A 20,250-nucleotide genomic window follows, 5' to 3' on the forward strand; every position below is an offset into this window, starting at 1 on the left:
CTCATGTGAGCCAGTTTCTTTGTAGCGCTTGATGGTTTTTGCAACTGCACTTGGGGACACTTTCAAAGTTTTCCCAATTTTTCGGACTGACTGACCTTCATTTCTTAAAGTAATGATGGCCACTCGTTTTTCTTTACTTAGCTGCTTTTTTCTTCCCATAATACAAATTCTAACAGTCTATTCAGTAGGACCATTAGCTGTGTATCCACCTGACTTCTGCACAACACAACTGATGGTCCCAACCCCATTTATAAGGCAAGAAATCCCACTTATTAAACCTGACAGGGCACACCGGTGAAAACCATTTCAGGTGACTACCTCTTGAAGCTCATCAAGAGAATGGCAAGAGTGTGCAAAGCAGGAATAAGAGCAAAAGGTGGCTACTTTGAAGAACCTAGAATATAAGACATATCTTCAGTTGTTTCACACTTTTTGTTAAGTATATAATTCCACATGTGATATTTCATAGTTTTGATGCCTTCAGTGTGAATCTACATGTTTCATAGTCATGAAAATACAGAAAACTCTTTGAATGAGAAGGTGTGTCCAAACATTTGGTCTGTACTTTATTATATATATATATATATATATGTGTGTGTGTGTAATTTATAGCCCTGGATTGGTCCTTCTGTTACACCATGTGACCCACACTTCTTTGAGGAGCTCTCCTGATATATCCTCAAAAAAAATAACAATTCTGGAGCATATTTTCATACGACATGGATGTGCTGCTCGATGGTTATTCCTCCCGAAGATTTTGGAACTGGGCGTTACTATACCAGGGCTGGAGTTACCTGTATGTGTGGGTAGGCCATTGCCTATAGGGATCTCTGGGGGAAAAAGAAAAAAAAAAAAAAAGAGTCTATTAAAGGTAAAGTTTAAATATCAATACATGGAACCTCAAGGTACTATGAGTAAGAGGATGACACCAAGGGAGGAAAAAAAAGAAGGAGGTTGTAGAAGGGGATAGCAACTACTTTAAAACCATCTGTGACGTAGACCCTGCCCACCAAGTAGGCCACATCTTAGAACACAACAAAATCTGGACCAAATCGGATACTGTTGCCCACTTACCAGTGACTTTGATTTCAGGTGAATTTTCCAATATCTGTGCCCCATTCTTTATAAACGCCCCCTATATACAATATTTATGCCATCACATTTGCTTTGATCACGTTGACCATCACTCGATACACCTGCCCACAGCTCCTGTATTTCTTTTTCAAAAATGGACAGAAAGTGACCTTGATAAAAGAGAATACAGTAAAACCTCTTTGAGACCACCACCCAAAATTGCATTGTAAAGTGGCCTTCTCAAATATGGCGGCCCATAGGCATAACATATGGGGGGAAGCGAAAAAATTAAACCGAACTTGGGGGTGGTCTTCTCAAGGAGGTGGTGTTGGGTCAAGGTGCCACTCTACTAAATAGTTAAGTACATTTTCCTGATAAATTCACAGAAAAATAATTGCCAGTTTATGGATTTTTCCAGCATTAGATTTACATTTTTTTTTTCGTTGCTCCTTTTATCATTGGTTTTCTTTTTCTAGATTCTTAATAGAATTTCACGTCTATCAATTTAAGAATTGTAATCCAAATAATTGAGAAAAGGCTGAAGCTATGAAATGGCTTGAATGTCTCCGGAAAGTGACAGATGTGTCCCATCTTTGTGACAGGGAGGCACTGTAAGGGAGGCTTGTCGACTCTTCAGAATAAAAAAAAAAAAAAAAAAAATACAATGTCTTATTTCCCAAGACGAAAGACAACATTTGGACAAAAACAGTACGTGAGACAGTGGAGTCTGGATTGAAGCCACTGTTAGGATATAATGGCGGGAGACCATCGTACGACAGTTAGGTTATCAGTACTTGCAGAACGTCTCTTGGCCAGTTTTCGGAAGTCCTTGTACTTATCCTCACACAAGCGGGAAATAGCCTAATAATATGGAAAATAAGAAAAACATTAAGACTGGTCACCACTCCTGACATGTCATGTAATCCCCATCAAGTAATAATTCTGTAGCATCATTCATTACACTGTTGTTCCTCCTGTAAAAGTATGAGCAAATGAACCAGTCCCCTTGGTACAAACTTTACCAGGAGGAACAACAGAAGAATTTCACAAGGCAGGATATTAAATACACATTGCTATTCCAAATTGGACTCTCTTATTGAAATTTTTCATCATGGCGTCCACAGTGAATACTTTTTGGCCCCTGGTTCAGAGTCTCAGTTATTATAGTGTTTGTACCTTTTTAGGTTTATACCAAAATCTGCATAAAATGTTACTTATTAAAGGAGTTTTCCAGGCTAAAAATATTAAGGACTAGTGTCGATTCAATACCTGGGACCTCCACTGATCAGCTGTTCTGGGCAGAAAATGGAGCAGGAAGCAGGCAGCACTGTTCTTTATGTAGTGGCTAAGCCAGGTTACTGCAGCTTAGCGCCTAGTCAACTGAATGAAAGCTACGCTGCAGTAACCTGGTTTGGCCACTACACAGAGCACAGCGCTGTCTGCTTCCTGTCTCAATCTCTTAGAATTGGCTGCTAAGAAAACTGAGCGGTGAGGGTGTCTGGTGTTAGACCCTCACCGATTTGATATGGATGACCTATCCTTGGGTCATCTATATTTTTAGCCCCCGAACTGGTAACACAATAGTCAATTTTTTCATAAATTTCTAAGAGGAACAACAGAGGTACTTAGTTCTAAGAAAAGACGCTCCAGCTAAGGTATACAAGCATTTGGTGAAACAGACTTATCTGGAGAGATGACAGATCCTCTTCAATGGCATGGCATAAACTATTACTTTAAGGAAAACTATAATCAAAACATAACTTTTTTTTCATGGGGCAACATTAAAGTTGCTCACAGGTCTTGGTGACGTTAAGTTCCTACCACAAATTATGTTGAACCCAAATTTTGGATTTTCAAAGGACTTCTAAACTTTGAAAGATGTAAAAAAAAAAAAAAAAAAAAATACAAAAAAGAAAAATTTATATTACCTCAAGTTTACAAGCACGGTCCCGGCTAAGGGGTTCCAGAGGAAAGCTGAGGTTGTTACCTTCTGCCAGTGAGCGCAGGTCAAAATAATACTTGGCGTAGACACTGGACGGAACATTAATATTGAACTGCAGCAACTCTAGAAATTGACGTTCTAACTCATTCCTAAACACAAGAAGAAAGGAGAAGAAAATAAGAAAACCCATTGTCATATTAAGGAATTCTGAGTTAATAAAGTGGGGTCCCCTCTTCAGGATTATTATCCTCTAGCAGTAGCAAAGAGTGTCTCTCACTCTGTAATGCCTGAGGTCCTCCAAAGGCATCATATTGATTTGAATGGACAATGTGTAATACTTCATCTCCCCTGTAGTGGTACTGCAGAGAAACTAAGCACTTCCTGTTTTCTCCACGATAACAGAAGATTGCTGATGATTCTAACCATAAGGACAATTCTTGTGATAGTGTGTGCAAAAAAATCAGAAATAAGAACCATATCTTGGAGCCAAGAACACAACTCACATGTCTTCAACTGTAATATCTTTCAGGATCTGACAATAGTCCACATTCCACACAGCCTGGTCATCCCAAACCTTGGAGGCAAGTAATATCGCGCCTAGTACAATCCTTTTCCAGTTTGCTGGACAAATGTCTATTTCAGCATAGGTTAACAGTCTTTCTAGATAAACCTGGAAAGAAAACGGAAGTAAAAAGATTCAAAATTTTATTTTTTGTCTACATGTTACAAATAGGTCTATAGATTTTAGTGGATGTTTTGTAACGTTTAACTTGTTCTGCAGTGTCACAAATTGAGAACTTCCCGTGTGACATTGTCCTAACTGCGGCGTGTCCAAGCAGCATGAACCATTGATATTATCTGTTTACCGCCCTACGATGATGCTCAGATGTGAGGAGCACCCGTCTGATGTTAGAAAGATATGTAAGAGTATAGTCAAGGGGGCGTTCCTTACAGCCCGGCGATGACGATAGGCTCTAAGGCCCGCCCTTCTGACAGTAGGGAGATATTGGTGCTGAAATTAATGGCACTGATATACACAGTCCAGTCATATTAATGTGACCAGCGACTACTTTTGACGTCAACGTTAAATAACCAATCGCAGAAGGCACGTGTCATCAGCCATCATTGTGGAAGGCACGATGGATCAACACAAGTATGCATCTATCCTTGCGGACCATGTCACCCCTACATGTGAAATGTTTTTCCTCAGGATGATGGCATCTACCAGCAAGACAATGCGACGTGTCATGAAGTTCTCAGTGTACGTGCGTGGTTCAAGGAGCACCAGGATGAGTTTACCGTAATCCCTTGGCCAGCAAATTCCCCGGACTTAAACCCAATTGAGAATCTATGGGACCACCTCGATCAGGTTGTTTGCACCATGGATGCTCAACCACGTAATCTAGCACAGCTGGCCACGGCACTGGAGTCGGCATGGCTCAACATCCCAGTGACATCATCACAACATCCCCTCTCTTCCTGCACGTCTTTGCAGCGGTCCGCTCTTCTATGGTTCTGTGAAGGTTTGATCATGTCACTCTCTATAGGGCAGAGGGGCTGGTGGTCATCGGCTTTGTCATCCATTGCTTGTTAATGGGTTTGCATTAATAGGCTGGTCTCACCCATGGCAGTAGTAAAAACATTGGGAGGAATTTATGAACCCGTCTGCACCAGTTTTCTGGCATAGATCAGTGGACGCCTTAGCCCAACCATCTTATCTAAGTTCCTGACTGCCATTGATTTAATTTTCGGAGCACAGGAATATGAATTATGAAATCCCCACCAGAAGTCCTGCACCACATATGACCACTGAGGTCAATCAGTAGCCTCCTTCTCATAGGTCAACTGGTCCTTTCCTGTGGCCACAGATTGACCTCAGTAGTCAAATGTGGCAGAAGACCTCCGGCCATGAACTCACGCAGAGCGGCGGAGGAGACCGGAGCACCAGGGATATTGGTGTAGGATATTTTTTGTTTTATGTTTCACCTTACCCAATCTCCTCCTTGTCAAATTCCTGGACAACCCCTTTAAGAGGTCAGAGCCTCTTAATAATTCAGATACACCTCGTGTCAGTCGGGGACTTTATTAAGATTGGCATAGGAAACATCAGTCTTATTAAATCAGTTAATATTATTGTTATGGGGAAGCAGTTCCTAGAAATGGTTCCTCAAAGAACATGTTGTGTTGCACATTTCGTGTCTATCCCCGGAGATAAGTATATATGTGTGCAGTGATCTAAGAGATAGGGATGGAAGGAGGGCAGGTAGAGCCTTATCTTATAGCGGCTGCATGAGATAGCGGATGCCATCACTTTGGCTTGGTAACGTCTCCCTGTTATATGTGGCAGCACAGATGGATCCATGCAGAAAACTATTCTATTTAGTGCTTTTATTATGGTGTATCCATCTCCTATCTGTCTTATAGGCATGTTTGTGAGCACTGCCCTTCTTATCTCTGCCCGGCCATGATGTGCCTGATGGCAACTTATTAAGTCTCTCTGGATTTCTCTCCACAAGCTGAAATAACAGATCAGATAACCAATAATGAAATGGGATATTTGAGTCAGATACAGCGCTGGACATAATTTAATTTCCTGTGGCTTTCTAAGAATACCGTCTACTGTAGGACACAGCAAAATATGCATCAGATGTAACACAGGAGACATTATCACAGCCATCACTGTCTCCATATGCTTCGGCTGATGGTCTCTATTCCTGCCTTCCTTCCACTTTGGCTGAGCATGCATGTGTTCTCAATGGGGACAGGGTAGTAAGTTGCTAAGAAACAGAACCGACAGGGACCCACGGCCTATGTATAAGAAACTGTACAGACAGGGACCCTCGGACTATGCATAAGAAACAGCACCGAGATGGACACCTGGACTAAGTATAAGAAACTGCACCAACAGGGGCCCGCGGACTATGTATAAGAAACTGTACAGACAGGGACCCCAGACTATGCATAAGAAACAGCACCAACAAGGATCCCTGGACTAAGTATAAGAAACTGCACCAACAGGGGCCCCCGGACTATGTATAAGAAACTGTACAGACAGGGACCCTCGGTCTATGTATAAGATACAGCACTAACAGGGGCCCCAGACTATGTATAAGAAAACACCAACAGGAACCCTGGTCTATGTATAAGAAACAGCACCAACAGAGACCCCCAGACTATGTATAAGAAATAGCACAGACAGGGACCCCTGGTCCATGTATAAGAAAAAACACCAATAGCGTCCCCGGACTATGTATAAGAAACAGCACCAACAGGGACCCCCGGACTATATGTATAAGAGATAGAACCAACAGGGACCCCCAGACTATGTATAAGAAACAACACCAACAGGGACCCCCAGACTATGTATAAGAAATAGCACCAACAGGGACCCCCGGACTATGTATAAGAAATAGCTGTGTATTCAACCATCCTGAAGGTGGTTAATAGTTAAGGAAACAGAAACTTTCCGATAGTCCTAGCCTAGTGCTTGGGAGGAGGGGGCGCACATTGCTGTTTTATCCAGGCAATAACCCTTTAAAGGCTGATAACTTTTTGAATCTAATATGTTCTCTAAAAGACTCAACTAAAACTTCACAAATGGACTTACCAAAGTGACTATGGCACATTCAGCTGTCAGCTGGGCAGCACTGAAGAGTGTCCGAACAAACCGATATATATGTTTCTGTTCTGGGTCGTGCTTCTCATAATCAGACGGGACTTCTGATTTCTGCAAAGGTGAATTCAATATTTTATATAGGACCAATACTAGAATACCTGCACATAGGACAGAATGGCGCGGACAAACCCAAGACGACACAAACCCCCTAAGCATACAAAGAAACAGAAAAGGCTCCTTAGGCCTGGTTCACATCTGTGTCGGTAATCTGTTCGGGGAGTCCATATGAGAACCCCCGGAATAGAATACCGAACGTATTGACAAGCGGTGTGCAGTGAAAGCACATGGACCCAATAGACTATAATGGGGTCCGTGTGCTTTCCGCACGGTCTCCGTATGGGTCAAGGCACACACAAGAATAGCAGAAAAAGAAGATGAAGAAGTGATGGCAACGTTACGGGGTCCATTTTCAGAGACCAGACTTTCTAGACTTCAGGTACGGTCACTTTCCATAAGTACGACACCGACTGAATTCTATACTTTGTGTGCGTAAGACTAGATACACCCCATATCTGAAAATATAAAGGCTGAAATATTAAAAAATAAAATTACTTACAGAAAGAGGGTGAAGCTTCTCATCAAAGATGTCCAAAAGCAATCGGCCATCTCCATCTCTAGAAAAAGAAAATGCAATAAAAAAAAATTAATCAAAAAGAAACACTTTTATTCTACAGCATTTTCCTCCAAAATCTAAGATATTGCATCTAAAGTGCAAATAATTTTTTTTTTTATTTGGATTTATTAAAAGGTTTATGACCTATAGCTAGGATAGGACATGATATGATATTGATGGAGTCTGACTTGCATAAGCCCCAGCAATCAGCTTTTATGGCCAAGCATAGTGGCCTCTTCATAGGTCCGTCTACTTGCATGCTGTATATTCAGTATCTGCAGTACAGGGAGTCATGTACATAGTGAAGAGAAGAGGGTGCAGTACTCAGCCTGACTGGCAGGGGTGCCAAAATTCAGACCTCACAGTATAACATTGATGGCCTACCCTAACCATAGGCATTATTGTGATCCAGCATGCCCCCATCTATAATACACGTGGATTGAGCAATCAGCCCAAAGCACCTGAGTACATTACAGCTTGGCCTATTACCGCAATGTCCACCAGAGGGCGCACACAGCACACAATGTGACATCTGACCATCAAAGCAGTTCTAATATGTTCTAAAAATCCAGGACATTTGCCCCTGAGGTCTTCTGGGGACCTCAGCTGGAAGTATTTTCTGGGAACACTCCTCTAACCCGCCTTTGTTCCTAATGTTTGAGCCACGATGCCAATCTGTGGTCATCGGCCTGAAATATGGAACAAACGTCAAAAATCTGAGAAGCGCTTGAGCGGAAATGGTGAATGACAAGCGCAGCACATGTCTGAATACATCTACATGATCTGTAATGTAAATGACTCCATTTGCATATATTAGAATACGGTATGATCCGCCGCATGTCTTATCTCTCCGCTTGTGGACACATTTACCAGGTTATCAAACTTTGGCCTAGGATTAGTGATAAGAGTCGGAGCTGGCAACCGGAGTGGATGTTGTGTGCTTAGTAACCAGATATGGAAATGTGGAGAATGTCAGTAGCGAGATCATCCACATTATTTTACTCCTCGAGGAATATTGGAACGGCCATGTGGATCAGAAAAAAGCGAGTGATATAGTAAATGCACATATAGGAGCTAAAGGGGAGCTGCAGCATAGCAGGTTATAGAGCAGGAGGAGCAGAGTAGACAGATATATAGGTGTGGGGGAAAAAATTCAGGAGAACTTATTATATAGCCATTGAAATCTTGATCTTTCTTTGCTATACAGTCAAGGAGGCGGAGCTATCAGTGATTGACAGACTCTCCTCTATTACTTATCATACATAGATTGCGGTCAATGACTAATGATCAAGGATGAGGAGATATCGTCACTCCATAGGGAGAGAACCACCATTTAGGTGTGTGGAGTCTTATTAAGCCATGAGTGCTCCACTGTGCAAAGGAACATGGGAAGAATATGCAAATGTGACTTCCATGATGTAATTAGGATGCCATTGCCTCAAGTATGCACACCAATAGAGGGCGCTGACTGAGAATGTGCAAGTCTATCTTCCATGATGTAATTAGGAAGACAGAGTCTCAGTCAAGACATCCAATAGAGGGTCGGCATGATGTTAAAGGGAGCGCCCTCTATTGGATGTCTTGACTGAGACTCTGTCTTCCTAATTACATCATGGAAGATAGACTTGCACATTCTCAGTGAGCGCCCTCTATTGGTGTGCATACTTGAGGCACTGGCATCCTAATTACATCATGGAAGACAGATTTGCATATTCTTCCCATGTATAATTATCAAGGAGGCGGCGGACCTATCCATGATTGACAGACTCCCCTCCATGACTAATCATACATAGATTGCTGGTAATGACTAATTATCAAGGAGGTGGCGGACTTATCAGTGATTGACAGACCCCCTTCCATGACTGATCATACACAGATCGCTGTCAATCACTGATTATCAAGGAGGTGGTGCTATCAGTGATTGACAGACTCCCCTCCATGGCTGATCATACATAGAACGCTGTCAATCACTGATAGGCCCGCCTCCTTGATAATCAGTGATTGACAGTAATCAATATATGATCAGTCATTGAGGGGAGTCTATCAATCACTGATAGGTTTGCCTCCTTGATAGACTCCCTCCATGACTGATCATACATAGATCTGCTGTCAATCACTTATAGGACCACTTCCTTGTCAGAGATTTTACTTTCATAAAATATAAATTATACTGAATATTTGCCCACAAAATTATACATCAGTCTGCTCAGCACCACCTGCTGCCTGCAGATTATACTGCATTTTCCTAGTGATAGGTTCCATCTAAAAGGAGTCAGACAGGTCCAAAATGCCTCCCAATAACGGTCACAGAGAAGCAGAAACCTACCTCTGTGGCCTCCACTGGACCAGAAACACAGAAAGGCAACGCTAGTGTGAACCTGGAGTAAGTGATCGGAGAAAGGATGAACTCGCACAGGAATTGTGTATTTGTTCATTTTGTTGTATCCAAGGTCAATTTGTGTATGGTATAAGAAAAATCCAAAAGCATAAGAAATATCTGAAGTGTCTTCCAGAAAACACACATGTAACACAGCTGATAGGCTTTGTCTCCTCTACATATCAAATTAACAGCGGAGTCAGAGATCCAGAGCCTGGAGCTAGAGCTCCACATGTACAGCTGCTCCACTCCATCAGCAACACAAATGTGGACGAAATCCATATAGGACTACTTGTAATAAATGTGGGATGGAGATTACAAAGGGGAGAGCAGGTGTAGTGGTAAACCAGAAAGTCTGAGCTGGCTGATAAATATATACGGTAGTATACTCAGATGTAACCATTTAATAATACATGATACGGTCATATTAGCATAGACGTAAGCACCAACTAAAAAGAGTCCAAATTTGTAATACTTTATATTCTCTAGCAGATTATGATTTGGGGTATAAACAGCGCCCCCCTACCAAGTCCAAAAAGCCCAATGTCGTTCATCATTTGATCGGTGCCATCACCTTGAGGAAGTTGGTGTTTTCTTTATCTAAATCTGTTCAGCTACTCCGTAGATATAAACCCTTTTATTGTTGATGCAATTTAGAGTATATTAGGCAAGTGGGCAGTAACACTGTAGTTTTGATGTGGGCGACCATTCCGCGCGCTATATGTCATGCAGTGTTACCACCCACTTGGCTACTACAAATAAAGGGGCTTATCACTTTGGAAAGACTGAACAGATTTGGATAAACAAAACACCATAACGCTGCTATTGCTGATGAAAATTAGAGTATATTACACAAGTGGGTGGTAACACTGTGGTTTCGCTGGGGATGACCGTTCTGCGTGCTATATGTCATACAGTGTTACCACCCACTTGGCTACTACAAATAAAGGGGCTTATAACTTTGGAAAGACTGAACGGATTTGGATAAACAAAACACCATAATGCTCAGGATGACAGCACCGATCAGATGATCAGATGATATACGTTATTAGTAGAGATGAGCGCGTAGTATTCGATCGAGTATGTATTTGATCGAATACTACGGTATTCGAAATACTCGTACTCGATCGAGTACCACTCACTATTCGAATGTAAAAGTTCGATGCAGAACCAGCAATGATTGGCCGAATGCTATACAGTCGGCCAATCAACGCTGGTTCTTCTCCTACCTTTAGAAGTCTTCTCCGTGCAGCTTCCCCGCGGCGTCTTCCGGCTCTGAATTCACTCTGCCAGGCATTGGGCCTGGGCAGAGCCGACTGTGCATGTCTGCTTGTAGTGCGGACATGCGCAGTCGGCTCTGCCCAGGCCCGATGCCTGGCAGAGTGAATTCAGAGCTGGAAGACGCCGCGGGGACGCTGCAAGGAGAAGACTTCTCGGAGGATCCAGCCCGACCCTCACTCGTGGACTTGGTAAGTATAATTTGACCGAATGTTGCCTACCCCTGAAACGAGCATTTCCCCCCCCCCCCATAGACTATAATAGGGTTCGATATTCAATTCGAGTAGTCGAATATTGAGGGGCTACTCAAAACGAATATCGAACATTTTACAGTTCGCTCATCTCTAGTTATTAGCACATCATCTAATAAAATTCCTTTATTCCATAACTTAATCTAAAATCCCGATCAGTGTGAAAAAATAGCTCCAGTTAAACTTCGCCGACACGAGCAGGAGACAATCCGTGACAACTCGGAGAATGTTTTCAGAAATTTCGCATAACCCATACTGCTAATAGCTTGCAAGGCGTCCTGATTTTCCGAGAATTACTGCTCTGAGGTACGAGATACTATGTGACTAGTAAAGCCCATTTAATTGGGATTTAATATAGAGGTAAGACCATCAGTATGGCTTTGAGGAAGTTCTGGCGTAATGCACAATGAGGGAATAAATGGTGTAACACATTCCTGACAGCCTGCCAAACCGATACCCACTTCATGAGACGTCTCCACACAAATTAAACCTGACAGCTTTTACAGAGATTTATCTCACTGTCAGCCTGGCATTCCTAATGTGTCCGTCTTTTTTTTTTCCAGGCCGGGCACGGGATTTCACAGACGGGCTTCTGAAAAGGGATGAGAAAATTCCTCCGTATTGAGCCAGTTAAACCAATCTGATTAACATAATTTAATTAATCTCCAAATACGTCTCATTGTGCTGGATAGTATTAGAAGACTTAACTGGAAGACTATTAAAATTTTGGTTATTCTTACACCAAGACAGAAAAGGTTGTCTTCTGCAGCGATCCACTGAATCTGACAATCCTACCGATCATCTGATCGTGCCTAGAAAAACTTCAGCTATAGCGGCCACTATAGGGGAAATATAGTATTACAGCTATTTATACAAACAAGAATACACTGGGTGAGCCGCTTATATTTAGCCAATTGCTGTTGTGGAGGATCCACCTGCTCCCGTGTCTGGGCTCTGCTACATTGCAGCATACGCGCAGCATATTCAGTTCTATGTACATCTCTGCATATGGAGAGCGTATGTAGCTGTGCTACAGCGCTGCCTAAGCTCTGCTACATCTGACCATTTGGATTATAGCGGTGTTCTTATGTCAGTGTGTGAGCAGTTTCTGTGTTGGAAACGGATGAACGGATGTTGTAGAAATTTGCCACAGTTCGATCAGCCTGCTCCCGCATCTCGGCTCTGCTACATCACTGCATATGCATAGGATACCCAGCTCTATGTACATGTTTGCATATGGAGAGCCTATAGAGCTACAGCGCTGCCTAAACTCTGCTACATCGGGCAATTGTGATTACAGGGGTTTTGTTATGTGACTCTGTGAGCAGCTTCTGTTTTACAAAGGGCTGAATGGATGTTGCTGAAATGTGCCAAAGTTCTCCCCCCTCCCCCATCAGAGGCAGAACAACACATTCCCCATTGTACTCACTGAAACTGTACACCCGATATACTCCTCTTGCCCACACACAGCCTGCATGTTCTGTAGTCTCCTGAGCTTCCATTTTCTTTGACTTTCACACTGTGCAGCTTCATCCTATATAGCTCCGCCCACAAAATAGTGTGCCGCTCCGCCCACTGCCTAGCATGATCCTATCCTAGAATGGCTCAAGGACCTGTGATGATGTCATCACAGGTCCTTTAGTGTTGTGTGAACCTAAATTCCTTCACTGCAGTCGTGTAGTTATGTCATATACCGGGATAAAAAGTAGCCTATGTTTTAATCGGGGTTCCTATCTATGTATGTGGCAAATTTCATGCAAATCTGCTCAGCCGTTTTTGCGTGATTGAGGAACAAACATCCAAACCCACAAACATCCAGATCCACAAACATTTTATAATATTAGTAGGATATTACAAAGTTTCTTATATTCACCTGCACTATTTATATCTGAAAAGTTGTATTATAATTACAGGTACACTTCACCCAGAACAGATGAGAAAGACAGATATTATAAATGGAAATCTGAATTTAGGCTTAGTGGGTGCCAATTTTTTTATTTTTTTTTTGAAGGAAAGCACTCCAATCACACTCAGATGGCATCCAAGTGTGATTTGAGTGCCTTCTGTACTACATTCATTTCTATAGAGAGCTCCGTCCTGTTCTGATCCAATTTCACAGAGCAAGATAGGACCCGCTCTGTACATATCAAATCGGAATGTAGCATTAGAGTCACACTTGTTTGCATGGGGCTTAAATTGGAAACTGTTCCTAAATGTTCCAGAGTCTACTGAGATGGTTAGGCCTGGTTCACATCTGTGTTCGGTACTTTATGAACTACTTTCTTCTCCGCATGACTCATGCAGAGACTACGCGGAAAACACACGGACCCCATTATAGTCTATGGGGTCCGTGTGTTTTCAGTGCTCGCCGCTTGTCTATGCATTTGGTATTCCATTCCCCAACGGAATACCGAACGCAGATGTGAACCAGGTCTTATTCTTTTCTTGCTATTAATTGTTTAGTGCTTATTTTTACATTGTTAACATTGTTCTTCTTTTAGATTACTTTGAACTCTTTTTGAGCTTTAAGATTACCTGTCAAATTTAGCTCTGCAAACTTTCCCATCTGGTATATTCACAGAATATCAATATATTATCTACCTTTATATGGCTCTCCTGCCTGTCTTGACTAATATATATATATATATATATATATATATATATATATATATATATATATATATATATATAATGTAGAAATGTGATGCTGTAATTGCAGTACTTGTAATGATTTTCCTGATTTACTGCAAGCCGCTTCCTCTTGTGTCTACAAGGTCTTGAGCGACTTTAATGGCTCCGTCTTAAATCAATGCAGAAGAGCTAAAATAAATTAAAGGCACCTTTTGCCATCAATACCATAAATTGTGAGAAAAATCAGTTATTTCTACATATTTTCGCAGTACGGTTGGAGCAAGTGATTGCCTGTCTGATGGAGATCTATACATAGATATTCCCTGACTTGTGACACCAATTACTATTACATCGGGGCTTGGACTAAAGAGAAGAAGGAAGCAAAAAAGGACATTCATTAAACGTCTCTGATCCTTCGGTTAAAATATCTATTAAACAGGAAAGAAAATTTGGATTCCTAGTCCCTGCCACTACACATACATGACCACATATATACTATATACACACACTATGTGATCAAAAGTATCCAGACACCCCCAAAACATACGTTTTTCATATTAGGTGCATTGTGCTGCCACCTACTGCCAAGTCCTCCATATCAGCGACCTCAGTAGACATTAGACATAGTGAGAGAGCAGAATGGGGCGCTCCGCGGAATTAACGGACTTCGAACGTGGTCAGGTGATTGGGTGCCACACATCACGCAGGTCAATGCCATACGACGCCTCGCTTGCTGTAAGGAGCGTAAACATTGGACGATTGAACAGTGGAAAACCGTTGTGTGGAGTGACGAATCACGGTACACAATGTGGCGAGCCGATGGCAGGGTGTGGGTATGGCAAATGCCCAGTGAACTTCATCTGCCAGCGTGTGTAGTGCCAACAGTAAAATTCGGAGGCGGTGGTGTTATGGTGTGGTGGTGTTTTTCATGGAGGGAGCTTGCACCCCTTGTTGTTTTGCGTGGCACTATCACAGCACAGGCCTACATTGATGTATTAAACACCTTCTTGCTTCCCACTGTTGAAGAGCAATTCGGGGAAGGCAATTGCATCTTTCAGCACGATCGAGCACCTGTTCATACTGCACGGCCTGTGGCGGAGTGGTTACACCACAATAACATCTCTGTAATGGACTAGCCTGCACAAACTCCTGACGGGAATCCTATAGAACACCATTGGGATGTTTTGGAATGCCGACTTCGTGCCAGGCCTCACCGACCTACATCGATACCTCTCCTCTGTGCAGCACTCCGTGAAGAATGGGTTGCCATTCCCCAAGAAACCTTCCAGCACCTGATTGATCGTATGCCTGTGAGAGTGGAAGCTGTCATCAAGGCTAAGGGTGGGCCAACACCATATTGTATCCAGCATTACCGATGGAGGGCGCCACAAACTTGTAATGTCATTTTCAGCCAGGTGTCTGGATACTTTTGATCACATAGTGTAGGTCCGAGCCATATACTATCTGCACCACCATCCTGGACACCTAATCCGTTTTGGTTCCTGCATTTTTTAGTCAGCATATAAAGTCTAAATTGCTAAATATTTACCCTCAACCTGAATAATATCGATATACATCACTTAATAGGGGCTACTCCACTGACTCTGGCACAGTTGGAATTTTCTCTCTACTCCCCACCATTCCTGAGCAATCACTGCTATTAGTTTTGGTACCTGCACCCTGTTCCAAAGTTGCTTAGGATAGGTGAATACACATACAGATTCTCCCAATTCATTTCTATGGAAATTCCAAAAACAGCCATGTGCAACTGTTTTTGGAAGTCTATAGAATTGAAGTGAATGTGCACCCACCACTCTATTCACAAAAACCTGCTCATGAGTAAGTAGTGGTTCCAAAGGAGGGGCCTGAAGCTATAAAATATTTATATCTTCACCCCCAATTTATTATCTATCACAATCTGCGCTTCTTTTATGCATATTGTGCTTACTTCTTGCAGCGCAGCCTCATTCTCTGCTTATAAAATGACTCCATTGATTTTTTTATCTCGTGTTTTTTTCTCTATGTTTTGCTTCAGTACAGCATCACATGTTCAGCTAGAGACAGTACCATCTCTAAGTGTCACCAGAGGCAAAGTCACACTGATTCTAGGCAACAGCCCATGTCAGATATAGAAGGAACTGGTAAGAACCAGACACAGGAAATACAATAATGGAACAAATGGAAATTTTTTGTTTTGGACGGAGTGTCCCTTTAAGGAAGGAGAGGGGAGAGATTTCCCTATTCATACAGTATCGTAATTTGCAGAATCTTAAAAAAAAGAAAACAACATACCTGTTTTTTATGTGATAATATATTGCCAGTGCTACGCTGTAAAAAAACAGAAGGACAGGTTTAGTATTCAATGGAATCATCACATAACAATTTTATTTAGGGCTAGTTCCAATGGGGTTCCGCGTGTACACATTCCGTCTCGGATACCGCGACGGGATTCCGGTGCAGTGCGGATTCCACAGCTGAATCAGCTGCGGTGCGAGGCTCCGGCCCATTCATTTGGGCCTAATCCATCACGGAATGCCATGATGGAATGCCAGTGCACTGCACCGGAATCCCATCGTGGCATTCCATGGTGGATTAGGCCCAAATGAATGGGCCGGAGCCTCGCGCCGCAGCTGATTCAGCTCTGGAATCCGCAGCAAGATAGGGCAGCTCAATTTTTTTTTCACTACTAGCCAGCGGAAAAAAGAAGTGAGCAGCTCCCATTGAAGTCAATGAGAGCAGCGGATTTTGAGGCGGATTCCGCCTCAAAATCCTCTACCAACTTGCCCCGTGTGAACTAACCCTTGCAGTTCAATATAATGGTAATTGTTGCAATGCCTCTAAAACAAAAGATAAGCAACATTGCTTGAGTAAATATCCTGTTGCTTTGTTATAGAGCTCCGAGGCAGACCTATGTTTCCATGGTAAGAGACTACAAAGTATCCTTGTGTAGTCTGGTCATCCACTCTTCCTCTTAGCCCCTTTTTCTAGCTATCTCACCAATCGGAGACCTAAGCGTTGGTCTGTGTCCTAGATGATGTTTTCACACCTCCTACAAAATCTTGTCTTCATTATCTTTGCGCATTCACATTATGATCTTACCGTTCCATTGCAAATATATGGAAAAGCAAATTCATCTGAACACAGTACAAGTTTATGCGTCTAAGTAATGAAATGTGACTTGCAGAATGCTATTTATACCTCCTGCAGAAAATATACATACATATAGTCTTTCCACAGGAAACCACAAGTGTCATATGAGTAAGTTGTGGGTTATTTTTTCAGTATATAGACAGACCTTAGTGTCTTCTAACCATCACTGCTCTCAAATAGGCTTCTTTATCACGCCCAGTATCATCCTTGGACTTCAAGGGCTTGCAATTCCATAAAAAAGAGTTGAATTAGACCATAAAACTAGCCACCTACGATCCTAATATTAGGACATTTTCACACTTTTGACAAATGACAATGCAAGTAGAGAGCAGGTGTATGGTGAACATGTCACGCAACAATTTATAATCATTTTACATCAAATCATAACGTTTTGTAAAAAATCTTAAATGTTGATATCAAGGTCGAAGCCAAGGTGAATTTGAACCATACAACACTTTCCAATAATAGAAGTTTAAGATTTGAATTCATTCCTACCACTTATGCCCATGTGAACACACACATACTATATCCATCACAAAATCACCAGAACCATAAGGACCAAAAATTTCCTCCATCACTGGTAAGGGGTAATCACGTGAAGGAAAGGTATAATCACTAGCTCATCACTACTGTGATACACATGAGGCTAAATACAGGAAATCAGTGCAGGTCTAAATGGTCAGACCACAACTAATCTGTAATTTATAATTTACTTGGGTGGGAAAACCCCTTTAAAGAGGACCTTTCACCATTTGGGGCACATGCGGTTTAATACACCGCTAGAAAGCAGACAGCTTTCCTTTTCTGGGCCCCCGGTGAAGAGCTATCGGTGCCAGTACTGTAGCTCTTCACTGTCAGAAGGGCGTTTCTGACAGTCAGTCAGGGGGCGTTACTTAGAGATGACGCTGAGTGGTGAGGAATGCCCCCCTAGTACTCGTCTATGCACAATAGGCGCTACTGTGAGGAAGGGGGTTCCTGACGGACTGTCAGAAATTCTGACAGTGCAGAGCTACGTTACCGGCACCAATAGCTCTTCACTGGGGGCACAGAAAGGGAAAGCCTAAAGGCTTTCTAGCGGTGTATTAAACCAGTTGTGCCTCAAATGGTGAAATGATCTCTTTAATGGCAATCCTTAAAGGGGTTTAGATATGAACCATCAGAAATATCAAATTCCAATATCTTCACCAAAAACGCAGCTGGAAGCTTAAACCTATTGTCTGTGCAGTGACCAACTCTTGATAGATACCAGAAGACATCCAAGGTAGGGCATCTGGTGGATCACCAATGGAGTCATGGACAACTCATGGAGCAATGTATGATGGTTTCCTGTTGTGATGAGCCACAATTTCTTTTAAGATATTTGGAAAACCAAGTGTGTTGCTTATCTGGGGAAGAGACAGCACCAGGATACAATATGGGAAGAAGACAAGCTGGTAAAGGTAGTATGATGCTCTGAGTAATGTTCTGCTGAGGAACCGTTGGTCCTGGCATTCATGTGCATGTTACGTTGACATGTACCACATGCCGAAACACTGTTGCAGACCAAGTACGCCCCTTACTGGAACTGATATTCCCAAATGGAAGTGCCCTCTTTCAATAGAATTATCCAACCTGTCTCACAGTAGGAAATGTTCAGGAACAGACTGAGGGACATTACAAAGAACTCAAGATGCTTAATCATATTGAGATCTGGGGAATTTCAAACTATGGGACCACGCACCACAATTTATAGGACTTTAAGGAAGTGGTGGTACCAGAAGATGTCTTGGTGGTAGAACATACGTTCAGAGGTCTTGTAGAGTCCAGGACAGCATGAAAGCTCCTACGCAATATTAGGGTTTAATGTTATGGCTACTCGGGGTATAAACACGTAAAGAGGTATCTACTAACCATTTAATTGTATACTTGAGGTTAGGTTGGCTGACTGTGCTGTCATCTAGGAAAATTGTAGAACAAGAGCTGTACTTTCTCTTCATTTGTCCCGGTGGATGCTATGGGAAGAAAAATATCAAAACAAATTATTATAAAAGTTCAATAAACATGTATCACCAAGAACCATACAATGGAAAGTTTATAGTCTGGAGATCCAATCTGTGACCAAAGCTTCATCTTCTAGGTTATAAGTTTCTAGCCTATTGCGGTTACATTTATGTACTTAGACTACTGACAGTCTTTCACAATAGTACAGAGGTAGTCACGAAACATGAGAAGAAGTAGGACGCCATTCATAAGCATCAGTCCACAATAATATTGCTGCTTTAGAGCTAAGGCCCACGTTGCGGAAACGAAGCTTTTATTGTTGCGTTTTGTTTTTTTTTTGAGCCAAAGCCAAGAATGGCTACAAAAAGGGATGTGGAAGGTATGGGAAGTTCTTATACTTCTCCCTTTTACTCAATCCACTTCTGACTTTGGCTAAAAAAAAATGCAAAAAAAGTTGCATTTCCGCAACGTGGGGCTTTAGCCTTAAAACAGTTGTCCTGTTTTATGTAACTAAAGCATAAAGAAGCCATGAGAATAACAAACTCAACTGGTGGCTGGAATTATAGAACCAGGTGGGGGCTTTTACGCCACCGTAACTCCCATAAAAATGAATGATACCTACAGAAAGGACTTAGCACAGCAAACTTCTATGTTTCCATAATTCCCATCTTCTTCTACGTAAGACACAGAAACAGCATGGACACACAAAGACGGGGCTGAGATGGAAAAACCCCCTTAAACCCATAAAATACTAAAAGATGTTGTGTCATACAGAATAAGGAATCACAGGTAGTCCAGGCCCTCTGTCCGCCAGCGATCAGGAGATCAAAAGTCTCTCTTGTGATGGAGCTTCAGTTGACTTGGGTTGCCATTGCTCCATTCACTGCCATGGGATTGCCTGGACTTGAATCTCTGGCAGCGCCGGCGGCCCCATAGATCTGAGGGGATTGCTGGTCACGCAAGAGAACTGGCACTCCATTCACGAGACTTTAGGGGTTCTCCTGATTGCTTTGTGGACCCAGCGACTGGCCATTTTTCCCATATCCACAGGCTGTGGAAAAGTGTCTATAACAGCACAACCCCTTTAAGTGACCTATACACATATCCACTCCGAATATGAAAATGTCTGCATTCAGTCAATTCCAATACCATACCAATTTTATAAGTACAGAATTTTAGAAAGCCAAGACATAGAATCCCCTTAGTCACTGTGATTTCCAAGGAAGGTTTTGGTTCTTTGATATTAAGGGTTTTCCAAGCCTTTATACTGAAAACCTA

At 42.2% G+C, this 20,250-nt stretch overlaps 1 protein-coding gene across 1 annotated transcript in view; it reads right to left on the bottom strand.

Annotated features, from left to right (window-relative positions):
* Positions 1 to 1,522: 1,522 nt before the first annotated feature.
* The window catches only part of CCNY (cyclin Y), a 121,348-nt gene continuing 102,620 nt past the window's right edge, over positions 1,523 to 20,250 (bottom strand). The window contains exons 4-10 of the mRNA XM_075271626.1: positions 18,883 to 18,983; positions 16,135 to 16,170; positions 7,249 to 7,306; positions 6,624 to 6,743; positions 3,520 to 3,686; positions 3,003 to 3,165; positions 1,523 to 1,935 (exon numbers count right to left, since the gene is read on the bottom strand). Coding sequence (XP_075127727.1) covers positions 1,819 to 1,935; positions 3,003 to 3,165; positions 3,520 to 3,686; positions 6,624 to 6,743; positions 7,249 to 7,306; positions 16,135 to 16,170; positions 18,883 to 18,983 — 762 coding nt within the window. The 3' untranslated portion in view covers positions 1,523 to 1,818. The remainder of the gene's footprint in view (positions 1,936 to 3,002; positions 3,166 to 3,519; positions 3,687 to 6,623; positions 6,744 to 7,248; positions 7,307 to 16,134; positions 16,171 to 18,882; positions 18,984 to 20,250) is intronic.

Source organism: Leptodactylus fuscus, chromosome 4 (assembly GCF_031893055.1).
Source record: "Leptodactylus fuscus isolate aLepFus1 chromosome 4, aLepFus1.hap2, whole genome shotgun sequence".
In the NCBI taxonomy this organism is placed as follows: domain Eukaryota; kingdom Metazoa; phylum Chordata; class Amphibia; order Anura; family Leptodactylidae; genus Leptodactylus; species Leptodactylus fuscus.